The sequence below is a fragment of the Falco cherrug genome, chromosome 12 (assembly GCF_023634085.1).
Source record: "Falco cherrug isolate bFalChe1 chromosome 12, bFalChe1.pri, whole genome shotgun sequence".
Classification (NCBI taxonomy): Eukaryota; Metazoa; Chordata; class Aves; order Falconiformes; family Falconidae; genus Falco; species Falco cherrug.
This window is the reverse complement of record NC_073708.1, coordinates 34253666-34278650: the sequence shown is the minus strand read 5'-3', so window position 1 is coordinate 34278650 and position 24985 is coordinate 34253666. Positions and strand designations below refer to the sequence as shown.

The window sequence follows — 24985 nt, the reverse complement described above, 5'->3', positions numbered from 1 at the left end:
TTAGCAAACCAACTTCAAATTACTAAAATAAAGTAGTTCTGGCTCTGTGCCGTGTGCAACGTGGCATGCATGTGCCTGGGCGAGGAAGCTCCGGTACAGGTGTGAGCAATGCAGGAGGGCAGGCTGCTCCCTGCTGCCACCAGCAGCCACCCCTCGCCACACGGCTCTACCTGCTCTGCCCCTGCAAGGCAACAAACCAAAACTGCAGGAGGTACACAGTTCACAGCTGGCTTGGTTCGTTGGCAAAATAAATGAGAAGCGACACTTAATTACACGTAGCTCTTGAGCGAGACACCCTGACTTGGTCCTTCACTGCAGCACGTGAATGACTTTCACAACAACACGGTCTAAGGATCAAGGAGGTTTACTTTATTACTATAAATTGGTTTATGTTCTTGTACTTCACATATAAATATCTTGATGACAACAAAAAAAGGCACATCTATGAAGACATCATGCACCTTGTCCATGTCTGATTTTTTTATTTTATTACAAGAACTATCACCTTTCCCTCTCCGCTAGAAATAAATGCCTAGAACTGGTTGTATGACATATACCTCTCTGTATTGACAAAATACTCAAAACGGTAAAAATTTACATTTCTACAAAATCTAAAAATGACACTGCATATCTAAATGGCAAGTTCCACTTTGCCTGGGGCAGAAGGACGGTTTAGAAAGAAGGTGGTTTGACTCATCAGATTCAAGCATTTCAAGCACCACTTACAGTTTCATTCCAGAACTTACTAATGTAAACCGGTTGAGTCCTTGGTCGATGTTAACAGCCTACTCGATATGCACAAAGCTCACGCTGCTTCCTCCTTCTGCTAGTCTTCTGTTACCATCCTGAAGAGGTGAATGTTCATGTTTCAATGAAAATACAAAATATTTTTACAAATACATATTCTTTTTAAAAGTACTTGTTCCATAACACCTTTAGATTCCCATTTAAGCCCATCCCCTTCATTCCCCCAAAAGTAAAATAATTCTGTAGTGTAACGTATGTGACTAGAGGTAAAACGGCAGGCTGAGCAGCTCTGTCACCACACTTACAGTTTTTGAAGACATGGAGTTGTTACGGTCTTTTTAAGATAGGTAGATGGGGAAAAACAGATTATCTAAATGAATGAGGTAAAGTTTCATACATTCAGTGGTGTAAATAAATACCAGCAGAGTTTTATAGGAACACAAGTATAAGTTTAAGGGTTTTATTATCAAAGTTTTGTAAAACAATTTCATAAACTGTACATCAACATGGCACAGACTGTAGCCTACTTTTGTCTTTTTACCTGCACAAAAGTAAAAGCTCTCGAACTTCTGTAACTAAGAAAACAGCTTGCCTAACTACTTTGCATATAACATGGAATCACTGTGTGCATAAGATTACTACTGCAGTGACAGTAAACACAAATTCATTAGTTTGTACAACTTGAGATCAAGTAAAAAGTACATTATCAAGTAGACTTGCTTTTAAAAGCATATGAAGGTCAATCTTAAAATGCACTACCTTTCTGCAATGTGTTTAGCTCATTAACAAATAACACGACCTGGATTATGAAAACGGCACAAATCAACCTTTAATGACTGGGCACTGACTGAGCAGAGATTTTTACTTCCCAAGGCTCAAGAAGAAAAGTTACAAACTATTACGAGTCTCCTGAGATGGATTTCAACTGACAGATTAAAAAAACCCAAAAGCCCTCAAAAAGGTTAGTGCATTTTAACTTTGTCAAAGCCAAACAAAACCCACCGGGAAAACCAAAACAAACAAACCCCAGCCACATGGCTTAAAAAAACAAAACAAAACAAAAAAACCCTAGCTATATCAGAACGCTTATTTTCAGATGTACTGTCAAATTTCTTTGTGTAGTCACACTTAAGACCTTTAAGTAGATCCACCGTATGTTGTAGGACTTTAGAACATGTAGGATGTTTCTGCCACAATCAACATGCAGTCAGTGCATTCCCTATACTGCTCTATTACTGCAATGAATCAAATTCTAGAAACACTATCATAAGTGAGCTGATTTACTAAAGGAGATCATACAACAAACAGTCCATGCCTGCTGTAGATGCATGCAGCTTTTTACTTTTGCTTGAAGCATCACCAAGTTAGTAAAAATCGCTTGGCTACGCAATCCCTTTTGGCCAGAACAAGAATGGTTACCTTTCTATAAAGCTTTTGATGTGAGTTAGTATCAGGAGATTTACAAACCATGTATAGCTCAGAGCTGTATACATCTAGATTTAGGATTAACAAGTACAGCATAAAAGAATCACACAGGAATGACACTGATGCACGTCTGCAGCTCTGTTCACTGCAAAGGCAAAATTCAGTCACTCATATCCATGTCCTCTTCATGATGATCATCCCCGTTGACTTTGGATTCCCTTGCTGAATCGCCGCTGCCTTTATCAGCGGCAGACTCCTTTGCTTTAGGAGAGGAAGAATCCACCATTTTCTTTTCTTCCTTTTTCTCCTTCTCACTGTCGTATCCTTGTTCTTCCTCGTCATAATCCCTTGTGACCTGCTTTGCAGAGATAAAAAAAAAAAAAAGTAAAACTTGCTTTCAAAGCCCCTGTTGGTTTAAGGTTAATACTACAGCACAGGCAGGGAAGTTAAACAGGTTTTTAAACATACTTTCACATCCTTGTCACTCTCGGATTTTCGTTCTCGATCCTTCTCTTTGTCTTTACTTTTTTTTTTCTTGCTTGTTGACCTCTCCCTCTCATCTCTGCTTCTCTCCTTGTCTTTATCCTTCTTCTTTTCCTTTTTATGTCTACAATGATAAAAGTACGTAGAATGAAAACCGCTATCACACCAGTGCGTAACTAGAACACAGACAGTGTCCAGACCGCTACCCATAGCTCATTACAAATCTAAAGACAGAAAACAGCAGCGTGCAGCGAAGATAAACCATTCACTTTCAGAAAATCACCAAACATCCCCAATTCTTAGCTATGGCTCATACAACAAAGCGAAGCAGAAGGAAGACCGTGTTAAGAACACAACACCGCAGCATTTTACGAAGCAGCACCTCATGCTCCCCCCATCCAGGGAGAGGATCACAAATCGCCCAGGCCCACCCGAACGCCAGCTGACTCCTACTGTACAGAGCCACATGGGCCGGGCACTCTGGGTATCTCCTGCTCCTCACCCCTGAACACCTCGTGTTTGGAGTTCTTGGGCACTATCAGAGATCCTCTATGCCTGAAGCTGATTCAATTACGGTAAAAGCAGCAGCAGGCTGCACACTCTCCCTTGAGAAGTCAGCTTACTGGCTAGGTATAAGGAACAAGCCAAACACACACCACCTTCGAAATAACCCCACTGTGATCTTTGCTATAGTTCACATCTTGGGAATTTTCCACCCAAAAACCAGTTGGTTAGTGGTGTTTTTTTTAAGGCAAGAGGCTTACTGACCTTCTCGGAGATGGAGACCGTGACATTTTCCTTTTAGGAGACCTAGGTTTTTTAGGTGACCGTGTTCCACTCCTGCTTCTTCTACGTCGTCTTTCTCTGCAAGAAAGAGATCAAATACATCTCTGGCTCCAAAACCAGCACAAGCAACAGGGAGTAAATACATGTAACTCTAAATGGGTATTTACTATCAGCAGCACTGCAAAGCCCACACAGCTGCTGCTCAGCAGAGTTAAGTTGTTTCCTGTTCTACCTCCACAAACAAATCGCTAGCTTAGAATGTATTAGGGACACTGACTCTTTCTGCAAATAGAAACAGTTTGTTCTTGTTAATATGGCAAGTTAATTTTTAGAAGTTTTTTTAAAAAAAGAACGGCACACACTTTGCATGTATTTATTCCACGAATCAGGGAAGAGTTTAATAGTGACCTCAAAGCATCACACTCTCTTTGATATACAGCAAGTAAAACTATTCCAAGTCCAAACAATACCTCCACAAAACTGCAGGAACCAGGGGGTGGAAATAAAGCAGCTTACAGACATAGAGAGAGAGCATATCCATGTGTTTGTGCATGCACCCAATATGCCCACAACAGAATCATCACCCTATTACACACAAGAATGCTATTTCTATTGAAGTGGATAAAGCATGCTGAAAATAGAGACCAAGGAAAACTTTCATATGACCATACCTGCTTGTGCTTCTTGATCGTCTAGTTGTGCTGTAGCTTTTGGGGGGAGTTTTAGAACGTTTCTTTTCTTTCTCTTCCTTCTTTTTATCCCTTTTAAGTAAAACACAGATTTTAAGTGCAAGTCGGTTTCAAACTATTCAAGCAGCATTCCACTGTTTTTGCCATGTACGAAAATGAATGAGGACACAGTAACTACACTGGACAGTATACATTGTTTAGTATTCCTGGGGCCAGTCACACTGTATGAATGGCAACAAAGATTACAGTTATCTATAGCAAAATAAAGAACAGCTCTTTGATAGCTTCTGCGTACGAACAGCACAAAATCTGCAAGTCTAGATGCTCACATTTCCTGCTTTGCAAAGACAGCTAGTGAGTGATTCAGCTAATTCCTGCTGCATCTGTTGACTCTCAGGAAAAGCATGTTACATGTTTTTATGTAACTAACTGCATGTGTATGGGGCAATTGTAATGTAATTCTGTGACATGTTACAAAAGACTCTGACTTTAAAAAGAACCACCAGTTCATTGTGCCCTAGGTTTTATGTTTATTTGTGGGGTTTTTTTTAACGTTTTGGGTTGTGTGGTTTTTGATTGTATTTTTTCAATTAAGCACCAGAATTTAGTAATTTAATTTAAAGCAAATAGATGAGATTTACTGAAGCAATCACCTGGTTTTGGATGTGCTCCTAGACCTTCTGCTTCTCTCTCTGGAATGAGATCTTCTTCGCCTTGGACTTTTGGATCGCCTCCTGCTTCTTGATTTTGAATGGGACCTTCTCCTTGATCTGCTTCTTGACCGTCTACCAGTAACACGTCGTACAAGGGAGTTAAATATATGAAATTTTGATATACCGTTCAGAATCCATCTGCTCAGTGCTAATAGTATTATAATGCACAATGATACAGAAAAAAGAACATAGAAAACAGCAAAGGAGTCTCATTGAGTCCGCCAAGGAAACGGGAAGAGTAAGTGCACAAATGCTAAATGTCAAAGAACAATGATGCTTCTATCAGCTCTCTTACTATTCTCCTTGTAAGTATCAGTCCTTTTGTAGAGGAAAACTGCTAAGTCACACAGAAATGCAAAGACCTTTTTAGTACACTAAACCAAATACAAGCCAATTACTGAACATGCAAATAGCAAAGTACAAATGGGAAGGCCACTGTTAAAATGGCTTTGCACGGACCACTGGCACGCACTGTCCAATTGCAGTTGACAAGCCAACAGCTTAAACAAGCCATATGCCTTTCTGTCTGGGCAGGACAATATTAAGATCTCTGGTCAGGACACCTGACCAGACCTGATCTCCAAGTAAATCATACCTAGAAAATGCTAGAAAAACTTTTGTCCCAGAGACTTCCACTAAGCTGAATTTGCTGCACATACTAGAACCCAACAGCCCAATAGATGAATGTTTACATACATAAATAACAATGCTCAGCGAAGCCTCTTAGTACTTGGTGTTAAGACAAATTTTAAGTGCCACACGAGCACACTGGAAAGAGACTGAAGAAAGAACAGCCATTTAAGGAACTACTGTAAAACGGACAGCCTACAATGCCTTAGGTATTCATAGTAGTGAGGGCGGTGTACAACCAAGGCTCTGCGCTAAGGTGTTTCTTATCTGATACAAGATAAATAAAACTGGAGTCCAGTCCAAACTAGGTGCCCTGACATGCTTTCTGCAATGGTTTATTTTTCAAAATACTTTTTGCTATCGTCTCTCTCGGACCCTTTCTACAAAAACAGAGGTGGGCCTCCCTCTCACAGCACAGCCTAGCCAAGTCGCAGCCTCAGCTTTCTTCAGGTCATGGACATCCTTCCGTCTGTCAGCCTCCACCAGTGAAGTGTTACTTCCAACAAGTATTTTTGAAGGAATTGTTTCAGATATGTGTGGTTTTTTAAATTCAAATAATCTAACTACCTGTGCCTAGATGAAGAAGGTGTCCTCCTCCTCCTTGAGCGTGACCTTGACCTTGAATGCCTTCGTTTTTCATCTTTTTTGTCTAGAGTTAAGAAGGAAAAACATAGCAAACCCCCCAATGTTACTTTAGTATTCAAAAAGATTTTATAAAGGAAAGCAAACTGAGTTTCATGCTATAGATATAATAAAGAAAACCTACGGAATATTTTGACATTTGAAATTAAGGCTTATCTATCCTTTTCCTCACAAGATGACATGAACAACAAACACATGACAAAGACGGGTATGTGACATCAACATAGAGTTTTATGCAAAACTGAAGAAGTCGAAATTCAGAAAATGTTTAAGTCAATTAAAAGATGACAGCTGCAGGGCAAAGGGAAGTCTTGTTAAAAATCTCAGAATTTCTGCTGTTTGGGGAAGGGCTGAAGAAATCTCTCAAATTATTGTTTTGAATTTCCCACAAAAAGCCTCAAGCAAAACTATCAGCCCATTTTTCTGGTATAATAAAAGCATTTTCTTCCCTGAAAACGTATCAGGAGGGCTGCAAAACTGTATTTTCAGAGTTCCAAGTTACTGCTTCTCAGATTTGGTGGATCTGACATTTATGGATGAACTGCTGCATCTTTTTCTAGAATAAGGCCTATCAGACTAAGCTTCAATAAAAAGAATTACTTACAAACTTCCACAGATTAGGAATTAAAAGGAAGGAAATAATCCCCAAGAACAAACATCACTGGGATGTCAAGTGGTTAAGCCACTTGCTGTTTCCAATGAAATCTCAGAGATGGCAGTATGAACTTCCATCAGGGGCAGCTCAAGCATTTTGCAGTCCTCAGATCAAATGAATTTTGGGAAAAACAACAGATGATTAATTCCCTGCATCATTCTGCAGAACGCATGCAGCATTCACACTGTAGGACAATTAAAAACCTGTCAACTATAAATTAAGTCAGTGCAGAACATGAAACCATTAAGCCAATAAGCCAATATTTTGCAACAGACTATTAGCTTTTATCATATACTACATCAAAACTCTCACCCTGAACTGAACAAAGTATTCTACAATTTAAAATTACCTGGCTCTATAGCAGCAGATATTAATGACTGTGCTTCTCGTACTCTTTTCATAGCTTCTTCTATTTCTTTGCTCGAGGTATCTGATTTCAGACTTGGTGAAACAAGACCTGCAGCTACATGGTTCAACCTGGTAAATAAAAAAAGAATTTTAGAAATTCAGTATTGATGAATCCAAGAAAGAAATGCCTCCATTGTCCGTTTGTAGCCTATTCCAAGTGACCGATCCAAATGAATCTGGATCAGCCTGCATTCTGTCACCATTCAGGCAACAGAGTATTAAGTCCAAGATGCGGTATCTGTGCTGAAAACAGCAGCACAAGATACTAGCATATACAGCTCTTAGAATTCCAGTAAACTGTAAATCGCAGGAAAGTTTGTACTGTCTTGCACAGATGTTTCTAACGAGACTTTTCAGAACATTTTTGCACAACAAAATTTCAGTTCTCATCACCTGAAAAAGCAACTCCACAGGAAAGAGTTATGTTACGCAGTAGAGAGCCAGCCTTCATTTTTGTAAGCCACACTGAGAAGCATACAAACACCGGTGGAATTTTAAGTGTGGAAGGTGTGTTCTACAAGGTGGCTTTGAAACCAGGCAGGTATACCCAATATACCTGACTGATGTTTATCTAATCCGCTAACTTGAGTAACTATTTCGTTCAATCAGTTACGCATTCCCTGCTTACAGAAATGTCAATTTAAAATAGGTAATAATACACCAGAACAGTATTAAAACAAAGATAGATCACATGTATAACCTTATCCCCTGGTACAGGTCAGATTGCTCTGACAATGTAAAAACAATGGAAGAGCCAAACAGGGTTAGAGTCTATTTAGCTAATACAGCAGCAGGGCAAGCATACATCGGTATCTTTCATGAAGTTGAGAATGGAAAGAATTCTCTCCAAAGTTTCATGCAGTATGCAACACAAAGGCTTTCTGAGGCAGATGTGGTTTCTTTGCATTTAAGTAGACTTTTCATCTACTAATGTGTCTAATAGCTTTTTTCCAATGGCATATGCTTCCATCATCCCACAGCAATGTTATCAGTAGCTTAACGGCACACTAAGCACTACAATCCTTCCCTACTTGCTGTCCCCAAGCCATAATACTTCGAATAAAACTATCCTTTTTCTGGATACTTAAATAAAATGAGCAAATACTTGTGCTTACTGTTATTTGCTCCTTCTTTCTACCAAGTAATAAAAGATGCTGTCTTTTGTTATCTTTTGATAGCTGTAGCATACATAGACTTTTGTTACTGTCTTTTACAACAGTTGCTGGTCTCGGCACATTCTCAGTTACAGCCCCTCCATGTCGACCTCGCAGGACTAAGGTGCCAGATGCACCTTTACAGTTAGACACAGAAGTGACAAAAATGACATACAAAAAACTGAATTTCTGTCTCTAGCAAAATGAAATCCCAGAAATTAATCGGCATTATTCCACAGATGCAAGGTTGGATAATCTTAATTTCCTCCCCTTCTCTCTACCACAGAAAAGAGTCTGCACAAGATCCCCAGGACATTAGTCTTCTCCAACCTTAATTAGATCCAGCAGGACAAAGACTGGATAATTTATCACAACAGATATTCCCAAGATCCAAGTGTATTGCAATACAAGTATTTGTAAACACTGATGCTTACTTTGGATCCACTGTGCTCATAAGTTTTAGTAGTTGATCTGCCGCAAGAGACTGTGAGGAGAAAAGAAAAAAAAAAAAAAAAAAAGAAAAAAGTTTAAACCCTGTTGGAAGATGTATATGTTTAGGAATATTACCTTCCTTGAACGTATGCTCAAGCATTAGCTAAAGCACAAAGTCTCTACAGAGGAAAGAACAAAACAAAACACACACCCCCAAACAAGTCACAGATGAAAGGGCGTATTGTTCTGGTTTAGAACTTGTGGATGGTGGTGAGGGTGCCAACATCACATTTCAGTGGTGCTTAGGTAGTTGGTTTTTTTCTACAGCAACCAAGCACAGGCCCTTTCCAGAACAGAATCAAAGAACTTTAATATACAAATACACTTCTGATATTTACAGGTTATTTCTCTGTTACTTAAGGAGAGACCTCTTAAAGAGAACTAAGTTGCCTGTCCATGGGAAGTCTCAATGTCAAGCTTCTGTTTATTCTTCATAAATTCTTTACTTTAAAAATTCCACAAAAAATACATACTTTACAGCTCTTAGGAAAATCCAGATATTATTACAATTGCTCACTTCCTGTAGCAGTGGTGTATTAACAACAAAATGGTTAGTCCCCAATAATTTTCTTTATACAGAGGCAGCCACATGCTCAACCTAAACAGTTTGTTACAATCAGCTGGCTTAATGGACAGAGGAAACAAATCTTCATCATACCAAATTTGTATTTTTCTAATACGCATTTAGAATGCTTTTTGTCCCATTTGTTATTTCATTATCACCATTATTTGCTTGTTACTACACATGGCATGCATAAAGAGAATGCTAAATGATGGATTTCTTAGCAATGCATCAAATTTTTGTACCTGTAAAACACGTTCTCTATACAGTATCAAATGTTAACTCGAATATTCTACTATTACTTAGTACTTAAGTACTTTTATTCAGTTTTAAAAAGACTACAGTCTAACAAGGTCTCCTCAGTATTTTCTACTCCTACAAAATTAAGAAGTCGAGTTTTTTTACTGTCAGTACAAGACAGGTTCATAGCTTGATAATGACACATATCTGAAATATCAGATTACTAGTCCCAAATTATTTTTTAGGTCCTTCTAGCATTTGATTTGATACTCCTACAGGTACTATTTTTTCCAAACTGGTGTTCAGAAAAATCAATCACTGCATTTTTCAGACAGTGGCTGTTAAACTGATATAAATAAAAATTACATTTAAAAAAGAAAATAGGGTAACGAAGTGTTCACCTATAAACATGCTAAGTTTATAGCAACAATAAACATGCTATGTTTATAGAAACAAAGACGTTTAAATGAGCCAGCAGCCTACACTGAGCCAAGTCTTTAAAAATAAGTAATATTTTGTAACATTTCTTCAAACCTAAGTATAGTATTTCCAGATCTCCAGCTTGTTATTTAATATACTGATGAACACTAAGAGCACCATGTATGCTAGTCAAACTATGCATGTGCTAGGGAGAATAAAGGAAATTTCAGAACGTGTGACATACCTGAGAGTTTAAATTTGCTCCAGGAAGCCCAAGAGCAGCTAGGGCAGGATCAAGAGCAGGAGCTCCTAAAGCAGCTAAAGGAACAGCACCAATCTGTAACAAAGACAGCAATTAGACAAAGCCATATTCCATTGATAAAAAGTGGTTAGATCAAGATTCCCACGCATTAAGACACGTGGAAACCTGAACTGGGTTTTACTTAGGCTTCTAGCTACAGAAGATGTTATATTAAGGCCAGTGAGAGTATTTTGGTTTTCCTTATTTGGGTATTTCAAAGCCTAGTGTATGAAAGATTTTTTTTCCTATAAATATTCTAAAACGAAATTCTGTTTTCTCTGCATCCCAAGGACGGGCTAGGGGGGGAAGTAAGAAAGTAAAGCATTCTACTGCATTCAAGAAACAGTTTAAAATGAAATTATTTTCCAGTGTTAAAATGACAAAGTTTCTGAGCCAGCTACCACATATCTAAATCAAGTTAGGATTGAAATTAACATGTTTTATGTTAAAAGACAATATAATATTACTATCTCTCTGGAAATTTCTCAAACTCGCTTAAAACTGGCAAATGAGTTGGAAAGCTACTGAAAGAATATGTAGGATGATGGCATACATGTGAATTCCTTAGAGTAATCTTGAAGTCTCCTAAAGGAACCTCATTTTTGGCCATTTAAAGCGACATGATCAAAACATAGGGGGGAACAAAACACACACCATGCTAAAACCCTCATGACCTTATGTTAATCAAACACTGTCCTGTTGCTATGAGGCCTTGCTCCCCCTTCCTTCCTTCTCACCACCTCCCTTCTGACTGCTCCGGCACTTGAGACTCATTTGTCAACCAATTCAACCCACTGAGCCATCAGAGAACTTATTTCTGTGCTGTCTGCATCAGGCCAACACAACAGTTTGTTACAGGAGCAGATGAGCTCCAGAGCCAGCACAAAAGCAGCAGCAAGAAGAGCATGTAGCCAAGAGCAAGGGAGCAGAACCTTCCACTTTTTGACGAGTTTTTCCATTAGCTGATCTCTTGAATTGTATTGGCTTCTCCCTGCAGTCTCAAAATAAAAAGCCACATTCCCACATGTTGATTTTGTGAATGTAAATTACAGCTAATTCATTTTTACTGAGTTAGGTGCCCAACCCCCAGCAACAGCCAAAAGGAGCTATGTAACAAGCTTTCAAGATGCGCTTGAAAAAAAAAAAACCAACAACTGACCATCCACCATCATTTTCCATAAAAATGGATGTGTTAAATAAATTCTACCATTAAATGGATTGGGAGTAGGTGGGGATTCAGTGACAGAACTAAAATTAAGGTGGTTCAACAATAGTTTTCAGGAATTTATATATGTACAGGTTTAGGTGAAAGAAATCTTTAAGACAGTATTTGATTTGTTTCTTCCATCCATTTCCTCAAGTTTCACAGTTAAAGTTTAGACTTTTCCCTCTGCATATGGTTATAAAGACCTTCTGAACAACTCAATGGCAAGTGTATCTTTCATGCAATCAGAAACCCTAACAGCAGCTACACAAAGAGCTAAGCACAAGACGAAGCAGATGTGAGAACTGCAGAATTAATGAAGCTTTACTCTTATTACTTTGCCTCTAGTACTTTGATTCTCTGTTCCCTAATAAGGTATGCGTTTTGACTGAAACTTTTTCCACAATCTATTATTCTTGCTGTTCATCTTCCACACAAATTCTTGTGTATTTAGATATTGAACAAATACAAGCTACTGTTTTTCCCCCTCAGCTGGAGTATTAACAGAAGGTATCTCCACAGCATGTCAGCTCCTTGAACTTCATGAATTTAAAAGCTACGAGATGTCTATGGCTTGTCAAATCCGTCTGTAAGCATGCAATGGATAGAAGAGGGGTGAAAGAGAGATAAACACAGGGCCCCTGAGATACCAGAAGTAACACCTTAAGGAAACAAAATTAACCCATCTGGCAACTTATCGCCATTTTGCCACAATTCATATCAGACAGCTGTAACAATCCATCAAGGTATATGAACTAAAACATTTAGGAATCCGTATTAGCACATCGGTCTATTTGTCCTAAAAAAACCCAAGAGAAGGTAAGTTAGAATCTAACAATACAACTAATAATTTGCCTTGACTTTAGCCTAACTGGAAAGCCTACCTGAGAAAGTGGGTTGGGAGTAGGCAGGAGTCCACCTCCAGGCAGCAGACCTGCCACAGCATTAGCTGGTGCCAAGAGAGACAAAGCCTTAGTCTCATCAGGAATAACTCCTGCAGAGAAATAGCCTTGCATTAGAACGCATTCCATTTCAAAGGCAGAAAATACACAAATACACCCAGAAAATGTCTCCCTGATACACCACCTGAGTTTGTTGAAAGTACTTATGTTGGCTAAAATACAAAGCTTGATGTCTATTAATATTTATCATTAATTTTTTTGTCAGAATGAAACTTCAATGTGTGAAAATTTGACTGTTCCTTTTTCTCTACAAATGGTTAAGTTTCTAGAGCAAAAAAATAGCACAATACACACTACTTTTTTGTTAACACTGCCAAGATTTCATCACCTGTACTCGATTTTTAAGTCATGAACCAAACGTAAGCAAGCACAGTCGGTTCTCCAGGGGTGTGCTCTCAACTTTCAAAAGCTGTTTTATGAACAACGACTCGTGTCGGCTGCTTCACTATAAAGCACACAGAAAAATCAAGATACACAAGACAAAAAAAGTTTGATTTAGGGGTTAATAATATGGTACAGTTCACTATGTTTTCTTTTAACCTACCATATAAATTTTGTAAAACTTAAAGAGAAGGTATGGAAATATTTTTTGTTGAATCAAGCGTAGGGCTTTTGCTGACTTGTCAAATGAAAATGAAGGTCTCTGCAGATCTTCAAATACACGCTGTGTATGTGTGTCTGTGGGTGGCTGGGTGCATACATACAGTATATCGTGGCACATTCCTTACCTGTGCAGTAAAATGCATTTGTTCCAATATGTGCCATGCTTATTGTACCAAGAATGCTGCTACATACTGCCATTTCAGAAGAAACTTCTGGCCCAAAATCTTGCAGCCAACTAAGACAAGTGTCTTATTTTACTGCCTGCTCTGCACATATTTTAAGGGTCCTACTATAAAACAAGTAATTATGTAGGTATTTTTATTCTATCCAACAGCAAAAGCCCTATACAGATGGATTAATTTGTTAATGTGCCCAAGCCCCCAGAATGAGAGTTCAATAAAACAATTTTACTATATATTTGCAAATACCAGTAGTGTTTCTGTAATACATATTAAGAAACTGCATCTCATCATAAAACATACAATATGTACAGGGCACTTAAGAGAAACTGGATAAGCTGCAGAAGAAAACTGTTGGGTGGTATTTTCAGCAGGGCCTGGTATATAGTTCAGGCTGAACCAGGGAAAAGAACTGTAAAACACAACAACAAAAAAGAAAAACCACTGTTAAATAAAGGTAATGGTTCCTTCCACCTATACTGAGAAGTGCCGATAATATAAACAAATGTATAATACACAGCACTGTTATCTTGCTTGTGTCATTGAGCTGTCATCAATTTAGATACCAAAAGTTATGGAGGGAGAGGGGGGGAAAAAGGTCATTTAGATAAAGGGCATTAATGCATAAATATATTAACATACCTACAGAGAGATTATGGGGTAATTTTGCATGCAAAATTATGTCTCAGAGGATATTTATAAATTATATCTAAACATTTCAAATTAGTGCAACTACAACATTTCTGGCATCTAAATACAAATCCTCAGACTTATCTTGAGACACCTCATAGAAGATCTGCATCCATTAAAAAAAAATCATGCATCTGATCCTCTAATTGTTTTTTAAAAAAGTATTTAGAAATAAATAAACTACAATTTTAAAAAAAGCAATGAGGCCCCTCACCAGTTAATTTTCATGCTTCAAGTTTTTTTTACTGCTGCTTTGTTAGAACCATGAAATACTGCATGAATGTGTAGAAATGAAAGAAAAAGAAACAGACAAAAGAAACAAACATTAACCAAAGAACCTAAATACCCCCCCAGCCATCTTTAATCTTAAAGAGTTCCTTCCAAATCTAGGAATATCACAGTGAAAATTACAAATACTAAACCTTACCGTAGACTTTGTGTATAGTTCTATAACACAAAGCAACAGCCAACACCAAAATGTCTGTGTATGCTAAAACTGGAGTGCGCTTGTGATATAGGGGATAATTATTGCACTAAACAGATAATAAACATTCACTTTAGTGACAGGCAATATTAATACAGAATTATCACAGTAGAAAATAAAAGATAAAAGGGCCCAGTTCAGCACAGTAATTAAGCATATGCCTGGCTTTAAGCACATGAGCAATTTCATTATAGTTTTAAGAACCTTGCTGTATTGTGCTTAAATAGCTTGTTGAATTGGGACCCTGGCAGAATGCATTTGCAGGGAAAACTATACTCCAGCACAGGGACAAGAGCATATAATTACAAAACCAGGGGGCATAACTTTACGGGCTGAACATTATCTCTTGTGATACGCCACATCGTTATGCCAAAAACATCAACATTGTGATCTGCTAGACCACCACAAGAAACAGCCCATGAGGAACTCCTTGATTTAAACAGGCCCATTAAAATATTCTACTTTATTATTTTCTTTACACAATCTGAAACAAAACTACTGGGCAGATTTGTCTATGTGCCAGATTTATCCACCATCAAGCACAATGGACAAAATCAGACTGACAAAGAGAAAAATGGTTTTATCCTTATTGGAAAAGTTAAACACTAACAATCTTCACCATGGGCCTTGGAGAGTATTTTGTACTAACTCAGATGGACTGCTGCTATATCATGCTATAATACAAAGACGAGGACAAGATACCTTTCAGCTATGTTATTATACCTAAACTAGCAGAAGCAGTAACTCAATGGCAATTTCAGAATGTGTTCTATACTCTCAAAAAGCAGCACATCTCAATCAAAGGTCATGCTGCAGATTCCTACGTTCCAGAAATTGAGTTTTCATATCTTTTAAGTTTAAAGAATACAGAGATAAGACAGCTCCCCAGGACTCAAAAGACAGCCTACAGCATTACAATGTCTTCATTACAGGTCTGAACCCAGGCCATGTACCAAATTTATTACTGTAACATGACTTAATCTGCAGAGAATGTATTTAATTCAAGCGATCTGGGAAAATCCATTATTTCAGAAGTAAATCAAGAAACAGTACAATGGAAATCAGTTACTTCTAAAGCAAGTCTAGAAGAGTTTAATAAGACTTCTGTAAGAAGAGGTGTCTTCTCAGCACTTTGTTTTTAAGGTAAGTTCCAAAAACCCTGCTCATTGCCTTTCAAATTACTGTAACACCCTAAAATGTAAAAATAAAAAGAAGAAGAGAAAATGTAGTTAACAAGTGGTTACACCAGGAAAACACTTGGGGACTTGAGTGCTTGCTGGCCTTTAGTTAATGTCTAGAATCCCCTGTAGCTGCAGAGGACCCACTGTTTTTCAGTCATCTGGAAGGGCTTTGCATTTGCCTTCTCCACTACAAAAATCACACACACAAATAACAGAGAGAAGAGTTTATTATTTAGTGAAATTCTATCAAATATATCAAGGATGAACAAGAAAACTTGGAATAAAAAACTAATACCAGTGCCCATTTGGCACCTCTGGGAAGATCTCACTTTCAATTTAAACCATAATTATTCAAACCCTTGGTATACTGGAATTCACAATGAAAGTGAGTGCCTTTTCAAGGAAGTTCCCAACTAAACACAGTGGCAGCATCTCAAAGAAATGTTAATCTACTCTCCCATGCACTCTCAGGGAGGGAGAAACCATTCTCATGAAGAGATTTACACCTATGTCAAAGTGGCAAACACTTAATTATTAAGGCAAAATTTCCTTAAAATGTTGACCTGTTTCTGTAAATTTGTTTAGGAAAATGTCTCACTGAGACTGATAAAGAGCAAAATTTGCAAATAATTCTGCCTAAGATGTTAATACTCTAAACTTAAAGACAGGCAAAACCAGTAAGAGGTAAACTTTCCACTTCCCTTCAGTGTCAATAGAGTAAAAAAAATAATCATATAATCCATGGGCCAATGGCAATATACCAAGGGTTTCAAAATGTTAATAACTTACATGTTTGACATTTTACTAATCCTCATTTTTGTGAACTATACTGGAATAAAATGCCATCATATGGTGGCTTCATAGGCCATTAAACAATTCACAAACCTTCTGCATATGGTACGACTATCAACGCTCTGTCAACGAATACAGTGTTTGTCAGATGCTGGGCCACAACTGCTGAGTCAGGATCATGGAACTTTACAAAACAGACACGCGATGAAACAGGCAAAGGAGAATCACTGGAAAAAAAAAACAAAACAAAACCCAAAAATTTACTTAGATGGAAGCAAGCCCGACAGCATGAAACTTGTAGCTTCTACTGGCTCCCCACTTTCGTCAAACCAGGAAGTCGCAAGGTACTTTCTATGCAAGAACATGATTTCAGGTTTTGTATCAAACATCACTTTGCATGACCACAGATACAAAATTAAACTGAATGAAGCTAATTCACTGTAAAATAGCAGAAATAGTTTTATTGACTCATTTGTAACCGGACATTAATTCTATTACACACAATACATCTATGACCAGTCACCTAAATGCAAACTAGTTTTCATGACCTGTCTGTGAGAAGGGAAGAAGATGAAGAGAAATTTTGCTCAAGAAAAAGTTACCTAATAAGTATACCACATAAGTTAACAAACCCAGTAGTTTTACACTCTCTGCTTTACGCCCCCAAATACTTATTAAGGCGAATTATGAAATAAGAGGATAACAATTAAAAGACCACTATGATTTTAGTTATCAACACAATTTCAGAAAAGCTTCTAGACTTCCATCATGCTGCTTCTCACACATATAGGAACTGCCCAAGTTCATTCTGAAGAGATGTATGCCGCCAAACAGGTGTCTATCATTCAGCGGTAACAGAACTAAGCAAAGAAAATCAAGAAGTTCAGGTAGGCAACACTACAGTTGAAACCTCACTAATGGGTGAGAAGCTCCTAAAAAACTGATCAGTAAGCACGGACCTCTTCACAAGATAAGTCTGTACCTACTCCACAGCTCAAAACGAGCATCTGTCAGCAGAACTGCACAAAAAAATCCCAGACATGGAAAAGAGAAGGCAGAAGTTTTGGGTTCCTTGGGGAAAAAAAACGAGAAATATCTACTTCCTACAACAACAGAAAAGATTTCTAGGCCATTCAACAGCATGCGCAACTCCCCCTGCCCCCGCCCCCAATCAAATGTCTAAAAACTGCAGGCAGAATCAACCTGGTAAAGGTCCTGAATGGGCTTTGAGAGTCCATATATCCTGAAAATGGTGCAGAATTTGCTTTAATCAGACATATAAACTAAAAGACAGTAAGAAAAATTCGTACGCAGGCCACTTGTGCAGCAGATGAGTTAAAAGTTGCCTCCAGAAGGCACAGTGCAGGTACCAAAAGTAGCAGCAAGTCCTAAACCCCCTGTCCCTAAACAAGGCCAGGGTACATGTGCTATTCAGCTCTGCCCTCAAGTACCAGAGGTACAAATTAGCCTAAAGAGGTAGCTCTGAAACATCCTCTCAATTCTTCATGACAAAGATCTACTTTTACTAACCAGATTCCCAGAAAAGGTTGTAAAACTAGCTCTTCACAACTCATCCCCCTCCCAAAACAATTTTATCTGGGTTGAAAAACACTGATCAAGTCTCCAAGCACTGAAAGCACGGACAGTGCTGTCAGAATTCAGGAGAACGACGTCGACATCAATGAGAAAGACATCCAAGATCTATTTCTGTTAGTGCAAATGCCAAAACCTATCTAACCTTCACCGCCACCGAGCAAAGGCCCAGCCTGACGTGCAAGTTACACAAATGCAAGAATTAAAGTCTTCAGATCACATTTTAATATACTTTAAATTTCACCTGATGTGAAAAACTAGAGTGGAGCCAGTGTATCACAGCTGTTAGGATCTTAAAAGTTAGAAACACCCATTTCACCCAACATCTTGCAGATTTAATAAACTGGAAAGCAACACTGCAGTGATTAATGTCACAGAGATAGAAAAATTGAAACTATTAGCTCTTTTGTATCTATGAATACAAAGTAGCTTGCCAAGATGGTGCCTTTTCTAATCCAAAGCATAAAAACTAGAGAAACATTAGCCCATAGTGTTTAACAAAATCACAGCAGTAAAATTTTAAAGAAAGTAAACCAAGAAGTTATGGCATACCCAAATGGTACACTAAACCAAGTTCTAAAAAAAAGTAAACAATTTATTACATAAATGCAGTACAGCATTTTCAAACATTCTTAAAAGGTCTGTGATAACATGGGAACATGAGACAGAGTAGACATGAGTACCACTATGTACTAAATTGTACAGCTACCTGAATCCACAAGTTCTACCAAAAATACATAAGGCTATGCTTATGCAGCCTGACATTTAATACAAATCAGTGTATTTCATTTTAAAAAATGTATTTCCAGTCACTCTATAATCCAAGCTGTAATGAGCGAAATTTATCAAGAACAGAATGTTCTCAACAGTTACCTAAAAAGGACATCATTATTCTAATTCACCAGAGATCGAAAAATTTAGTAATTGTCTCTCAGACATCATGCCTATGAATGCTGAGACACACGACAATTTACTGTGGTTTGTGTCTGAACAACGTACCTATTCTGAAGTACCGTAGATTCTGAAATACAGCAGATAAACAGGGAAATCCAACCTTCGTATCATAACCTCTAACTACTTGCTCCAACAAAGTTGCCTCACGTTGCAACCAACATCTTAAATATTGTCTGATTTTTTTAAAGGGTATTTCTGCCACTTACATAAACACCATTACCGGGATTATTACTGATGTAAAATCAGGCTGGATCGAATACATTGACCACACAAGAGGTGTTCTTCAACACTACCATGTTTGTTGGGTGGGAAGAAACATTTTTTTTAAAAAAAAAAGGCACCCAGAAAAAAAACTGAAGAAAAAAACCCAAAACAAAGAACCCCCCCAAAAAGAACCAATCCAAGGGTGTCATTTGGAAACTGAAAGTCGTCATCCTCTTAGCAGAACAACTACCAGTGACCATTGCAAGTAATGCCAGCGTAACTTTTATTGGCAATTATTAGATAAGACAAAAGATCTTGCTAATTACTATGCCATCCACATACGAAATTTTTATTAAGCACACTCCTCATTTTATCAAAGCTTTAACTCTGTATTCTCCACCAGATGTGCTTTTTTTTTGGTAAAATTATCTGACCATAAAAATTTGACTGGATCACTCATAGTTAAAGAGCAAGACTAGAGAACACATTGGTTTGTATATGAAACACCAGTGGCATAAACTTTTTTATATCCAAGTTTCAGAGCAGAAACTTAAGTTTTGATGGAAACAAAATTTTCATATGCTAAACAGGATATGCTGAAATCAGCACGTGTGTATGCACACACAATGCCCCTCCTCCCCTTTTTTAAAAAAAACACAACCCCCGCACTCTCAGAAATCCACTCCTTTCACTTTTCAGTTTTGCCTACCAAGGAGGATGAAGCTATATGGAATACAATAAATGCAAGAACCAGGCAAGAGAGCTGGGGTAAAGCAGAAGGAAGAAGGAAAAGCAAGCTTGGGGAGGAAAAATGTAAGAAGTAAAACAAAAGAAAAAGGTTGTGGGTTAATGTGCAATACGAAGCTGAATTATACATAAAATGTGTAATAGCTGATTAAATAAATTGGGATAAGCAGATAGATGAAGGTGAAGAAACAGAAGTGTAGAGAAGCTCTGGAAGTTATATCTGATATGGAAGCCCGGGAGAATAAGGAACATCTAAACATGGGACAGCACAATCAGAGTAACCAAGATCAAATAAGGGAGTGGAAAAATGTAACTGGTTACTCAGAAATACTATATGCAAGAAAGAATCCAAGTATAACCTGGGAATTACAGAGATTCAGACTACAGAGAGAATTTACAGATTACAATTTATATCTTCTACCCCCTGAAAAACAGATGAACACCATGGGCGGGGAAAAAGTCAGGATGTGAAGTTTAAAGGAGAAGGAACAGAAAAGGCTTTAAAAGAAACAGATAAAAGAACCTGCCACTATCAGAAAATACATCCCCCTTTGGTGTGAAATGACATCAGACACTCAGCAATCTGAGATCAGATTCCTGAGCACCCCAGCAGAGAACTGCAGCAGGTCTAGAGGTGCCAGAGCCCTTGGCATCTGTATGGGCAGCAGCACAAAGGAAAAGATACAAAACCTTCTTACAACAGTAAGGTTAAAAATTAATCCCAGTCCGGAAAAGTGCCCAGGTCTAATATCAACTGCACAACATTTACATAGTTTTCAATAATGCTGTTTTTCTACCAAGCCATACATTCTAGAATGAAGATATATAACATTCATGTCAACAGCTATTCAGTATTTTCTACACCTTCTGTGCAAGCCCTATCTAGTTTCACTACATTTCCTGTTCCGTATTAAATTTCTTCCATGGCTTTTCTACAGTAACCCATAAATACTAAGAAATCTTCACAATCTCCCTATGAGATGAAGAAGTATTATCCTCTTCTTATTTAAGACTTTGAAATAAGACAGACATTTAGGCCAAATCTTGTAAGTAACTTTTGGTCATCCGATTTGAGGTATCTGCCACCTGGGTCACTGGAGTTATTTGCATCTTGTTGCCTTTTCTCCCTCAGCACGTAGCCTTCACCAAGGCAGCTGTAAAGGCAGTCAACTCGGTATTTTTCTATACCAACAATACAACCCAGCTGAAGTGACAAGAACACCTGTGCCACAACAAAGGAAGCAGCAGTCACAAGCAGGACCTAAGCCTTCTGGCAGAAATAAACTTATGCTAGGACACAAACCAGTAAGATCGCCCTGAAGACCGATAGTGACTAGTACCTAAGTCATCTCAAGCATTACAGACACAAGGCTACAATGCAGATGTCCCTGAAGCCCCCTCTTCTCTTCCCACAGCCCAGTTCCACAACATACCTATCACAGACTTCTCTCCAACACAAAACACCAAGACAGATCTGATGCTTATACCGAGTAGGGTCCTGTGGGGCCAGTGTTTCACTAGACATTTGTGCAAAGGAGCCAAGCGAAGAATGTACAGACAGTCTCAGGTATGGTAGAGGGAGACTTGCTGGGCTGGGCTTTGGATTTTGGGTTTTTTTGTAGAGCACTTCATTCCAACACCACAAAAGTGATCTTTAAATATATTAGTTAATGTAACTAGAGCTACAAAGTTTCAGAAACAGAATTCACCCATAATAACCTTCCTTAAAAACTGAACAAAACATTAAAATACAGAGCAGCACAAATAACTGCATCTGTTTAAAGGTGAGTTACTTCACTGGCTGCCAAGCATTAATGGTTCTGCCATTTAAGTACAGTTACCCCAGTTATTAACAATGCAACTCTCGCATTTGGAACTGTCCCTCAATTTCAGTCACATATACAGTCCATCTCCTTCTATGCTTTAACATCTAACACGGCATTGCCAAAATCCAACCCAAATAAAGAAACTGCAAAAACACTAGAAATACTGTTTCTGAATTTGCATACACAAGCAGCTAGCAGGGTAGGTGAATTTTCTTGGTTTTGTGTTAACAGGGATTGAAGATTCAATGATGAAGAAAATGAATGCTTTGGTGGTGGGTTTTTTTTTCCTAAAGTAAAAAAAATCCAAAGTTTTGGGTAGTAAAAATAATTGACTGTGTTCTTGTTTGATTTTTCTCCAATCAAGCAAACCTCGTTCATCACCGCAAAAGAAAACCTTTTTACTTACATAATACATATGCAAAAGGTCAACATACAATGACATTAGAGTCTGCAAAACAAATCAAACTGAAGTGACCAAAATCAATTTTAACGCCTAACATAATAATGTGTATTGTCTGTGTATTACTGATTACCTGCCCATTTTGCGCAAAATTCCTTGCAAAGAAGGCATACTTATATAAAAGTTTTAGGGTTTTGGCCAACAATCCATAAACCGCCCACAGTTCCAGAGGTTATGCAGACAGCAGAGGTTTTAGCGAGACAATCCTGGAATAAACACTCCTGAGTAAAATGTGCGTCTGACAGGAGGCATCCCGCGTGTAACAGCACGCCATCAACCACCATCTTTTCCCCACATACGTGCATAACGTAATTGCATGAGTAACCGCGATTGCGGTAAGCCTACGGGCCCGTACTAGAGCCCAGCAAGTCAAGAAGAAAGAGATCTGCGGAGGCAGCCGAGCGCGGCCCGCGGCAGGGGGCTCCACCGCGCCCCAGGCACCCGGGGCGAGGCTGCGGGGCCCGGCAGGACCGAGGTGCGGGCGGCGGCGGGGGCAGCCCGCGGCCTGGAGTATCGGCGCGGCGCGAGCTGCCGCCGGCCGCCATGGAGGCGGGAGGCGGGCCTGGGGGAGGGGAGGGGAAGGCGGAGGCGGCGGCCGGGCCGCGGAGAGGCGGAGGAAGGGGCCCGCTCCGGGGGGAGGAACTCACTCGGGGGGGAAGAGGCGCAGCTCCTCGATCTTTCCGAGGAAGCCGAAGAGCGTCCGCATCTGCTCGGAGCTGGCGCTGGGGGAGACGTTGGTGACCTGGATCACGTCGGTGCCGCTGCTCGAAGCCATTGCGCTGCCGCCCGCTCCGCTGCTACAAACACATCGGGGAGAGGGAAGAGCGCGTTAGGCCCCAGCAGCTCCCGGCTGCAGCTCCTCGCCGCGCCTCCTGCCGCCTCCGGCCCGGCCCGGCCCGGCCCTGCCCCGCCGCCGCGCACCACCGGCCGCCCGCCCGCCCGCCTCACCAGCCTGCCTGGGCCGCAGTATCCCACAATGCCCCGCCGCACGCCCCCCGCGCAGGCGCACGCGGCCCCCGCGCAGGCTCACGGCCCGGGCCTCGCGCCCAGCCTCCGCGCGCGCCTGCGCATGCGCCTGTCCCCGGCCTCGGGCGCGCGGGGGGGCGGCCGGCGCGTGCGCAGGGCGGGAGGCGGCGCTGAGGGACTTCAGTGCTGATAAGAGAGCGTCGGGCTGGGCTATCCATTGTGTTTTATCGCCAAAGCTCATCCGGATGGTGGCGGGGGCTCTAGAGTACTTCTGGTCGGTCTTTCAGAGGGCCGGATAGGGCTCGGGGGCATCTACCCTGACGTACTGCTAGTAGTGCCCAGCCCGAGGTGTTCCAGATCGGCTTGGTAGCGCTGTTTGGTTCCTTCAAGCTTAAAGCCTCCATGTTTTTGACAGGCGAAGTTGCTTGCTATGTGAATTAATTGCATTCAGGTAGAGACGAGTGGAACGGTTATTTTGTTGCCTGGGTTCACTGTGACTGTACTTTGATTGCTCTCTATACGTTCTTCTCGATCATTCCTGATGTGGGATTGCAAGTAAAGCAATCTGTTACTTCCAAAGGCTGTAAAAATGATTTTTAAGTAACGAATATGAATCATTCCAGGAAGCTTGGCCCTGCCCCCAGCGCCTTCCAGCCATTGTCTGGAATTTTTGCCTGTTCTGAATGAGCTTCAGCTTGCATAACTTCTGCCCTTCCCAATACATCTTCCTCTTACAGGAACAAACAAGCTTAACTTGGAGGCTTCACACAAAATTCTAGTGCTGGGGTTTTAAATGCTCTGTTGAAATAACCCAGTGTTTCCATATAGGCTGCTGCCTGGTGACTCCCAAAGAGAGAGGTGACAGGAAAAGAGGGGAATTAAAGACCAGCAGTAAAAATATAAATGAGGCCAAAAATCCTTAGTACTAGTGCTTGAAGTTTCTTGAGTCACTTACGTAATGTCATATTTGGTCCTTGACTAATTTTAAGTTCAATGGGACTAAAAGTAGAAGTTCTTTTTCAAAAAGGGTAGTGTTTGAAACACAAACCTAGTGTTTGGAAGTGAAAAGAGCTACAGCTAAAAATGTTCAATGTCTGAGGGGAAAACACTCCTTTTTCACAATGTACTTCTCACCGGGGACCGCTGTTGAGAGTCAGGCAGGCATTGCTCCGACTCGCGGACCCAAGGGCAGCAGGGGTGACTGGCCCTGTTAACCTCAGGCGTTGGCCAGAAGAGCGAGGTCATTCACCTGGTGTGCCAGAGTCAATCGACACACAAGAGTCAAGGTATTTATTATAGAAAATGGGTGGTATTCCACAAAGCAAGCCCAAAACTCAGAAGAATAATATTTATGCAGTCTTCCCAAACGTTGCTTAAAAGATACTATTGGTAATTAGTTATGCACAGTAGTTTTCCATTGATCTATACCTCCCTTGCTTCAATTTAAAGTTATAGTATGTTTTAGTTTGCAAACTCTGGACCAAAGGGGAAAGGAAAACCAAATTAATATAAAAGTGCCTTTGTATTTGTTTTACCTTGTGTGTATGTATAAAATATTCCCAGGTTGTTTGTTCTGTATTCACACTTGTGACAAAGGTGAAGGCTTTGGCAAGCTGAGATGGGGGCGAGGAAGGCTGGGCAGGCAGGTCTGTCTGCACAGGCTGCAGTCTCCTTTCTCATTAAGAACGTGATGCCCGCAGTTGTGTCAGCTTGCCTTGCCCCGCCGCAGGCCCTGCGGGTTTGTGCCGAGCGTTCGGGCCACTCTCCAGGGCAGCGATGCTGTGGAGGGGACG

At 39.9% G+C, this 24985-nt stretch overlaps 1 protein-coding gene across 5 annotated transcripts; it reads right to left on the bottom strand.

The window, feature by feature from the left end:
• Positions 1 to 1193: 1193 nt before the first annotated feature.
• On the bottom strand, positions 1194 to 23324 carry SRSF11 (serine and arginine rich splicing factor 11). 5 transcript variants are annotated; one of them, XM_055725251.1, is made up of 13 exons: positions 23175 to 23324; positions 22874 to 23023; positions 16536 to 16669; positions 12436 to 12545; positions 10291 to 10383; positions 8767 to 8816; positions 7120 to 7247; positions 6041 to 6122; positions 4784 to 4915; positions 4113 to 4202; positions 3424 to 3519; positions 2641 to 2779; positions 1194 to 2530 (listed from the first exon to the last, which is right to left on the bottom strand). In XM_055725251.1, the coding sequence occupies exons 2-13, from the start codon at positions 22999 to 23001 to the stop codon at positions 2333 to 2335; spliced, it is 1380 nt and encodes a 459-aa protein (XP_055581226.1). In that variant the 5' UTR covers positions 23002 to 23023; positions 23175 to 23324; the 3' UTR covers positions 1194 to 2332. The 5 variants fall into 5 exon arrangements, with proteins under 5 accessions (XP_055581226.1, XP_055581227.1, XP_055581232.1 ...); XM_055725252.1 differs by having other exon boundaries at positions 1194 to 2527; XM_055725257.1 differs by lacking the exons at positions 22874 to 23023; positions 23175 to 23324 and adding an exon at positions 12842 to 12958.
• Between the last annotated feature and the right edge of the window lie 1661 nt (positions 23325 to 24985).

Coding starts and splice junctions, on each gene's coding strand:
- SRSF11 (XM_055725251.1), bottom strand. CDS start 23,001: ATGGCTTCGAGCAGCGGCACCGACGTGATCCAGGTCACCAACGTCTCC. Junction 7,248..8,766: donor ATGAGCACAGTGGATCCAAA/GTAAGCATCAGT, acceptor TTTATTTACCAG/GTTGAACCATGTAGCTGCAG. Junction 6,123..7,119: donor ATCTGCTGCTATAGAGCCAG/GTAATTTTAAAT, acceptor TCTTAACTCTAG/ACAAAAAAGATGAAAAACGA.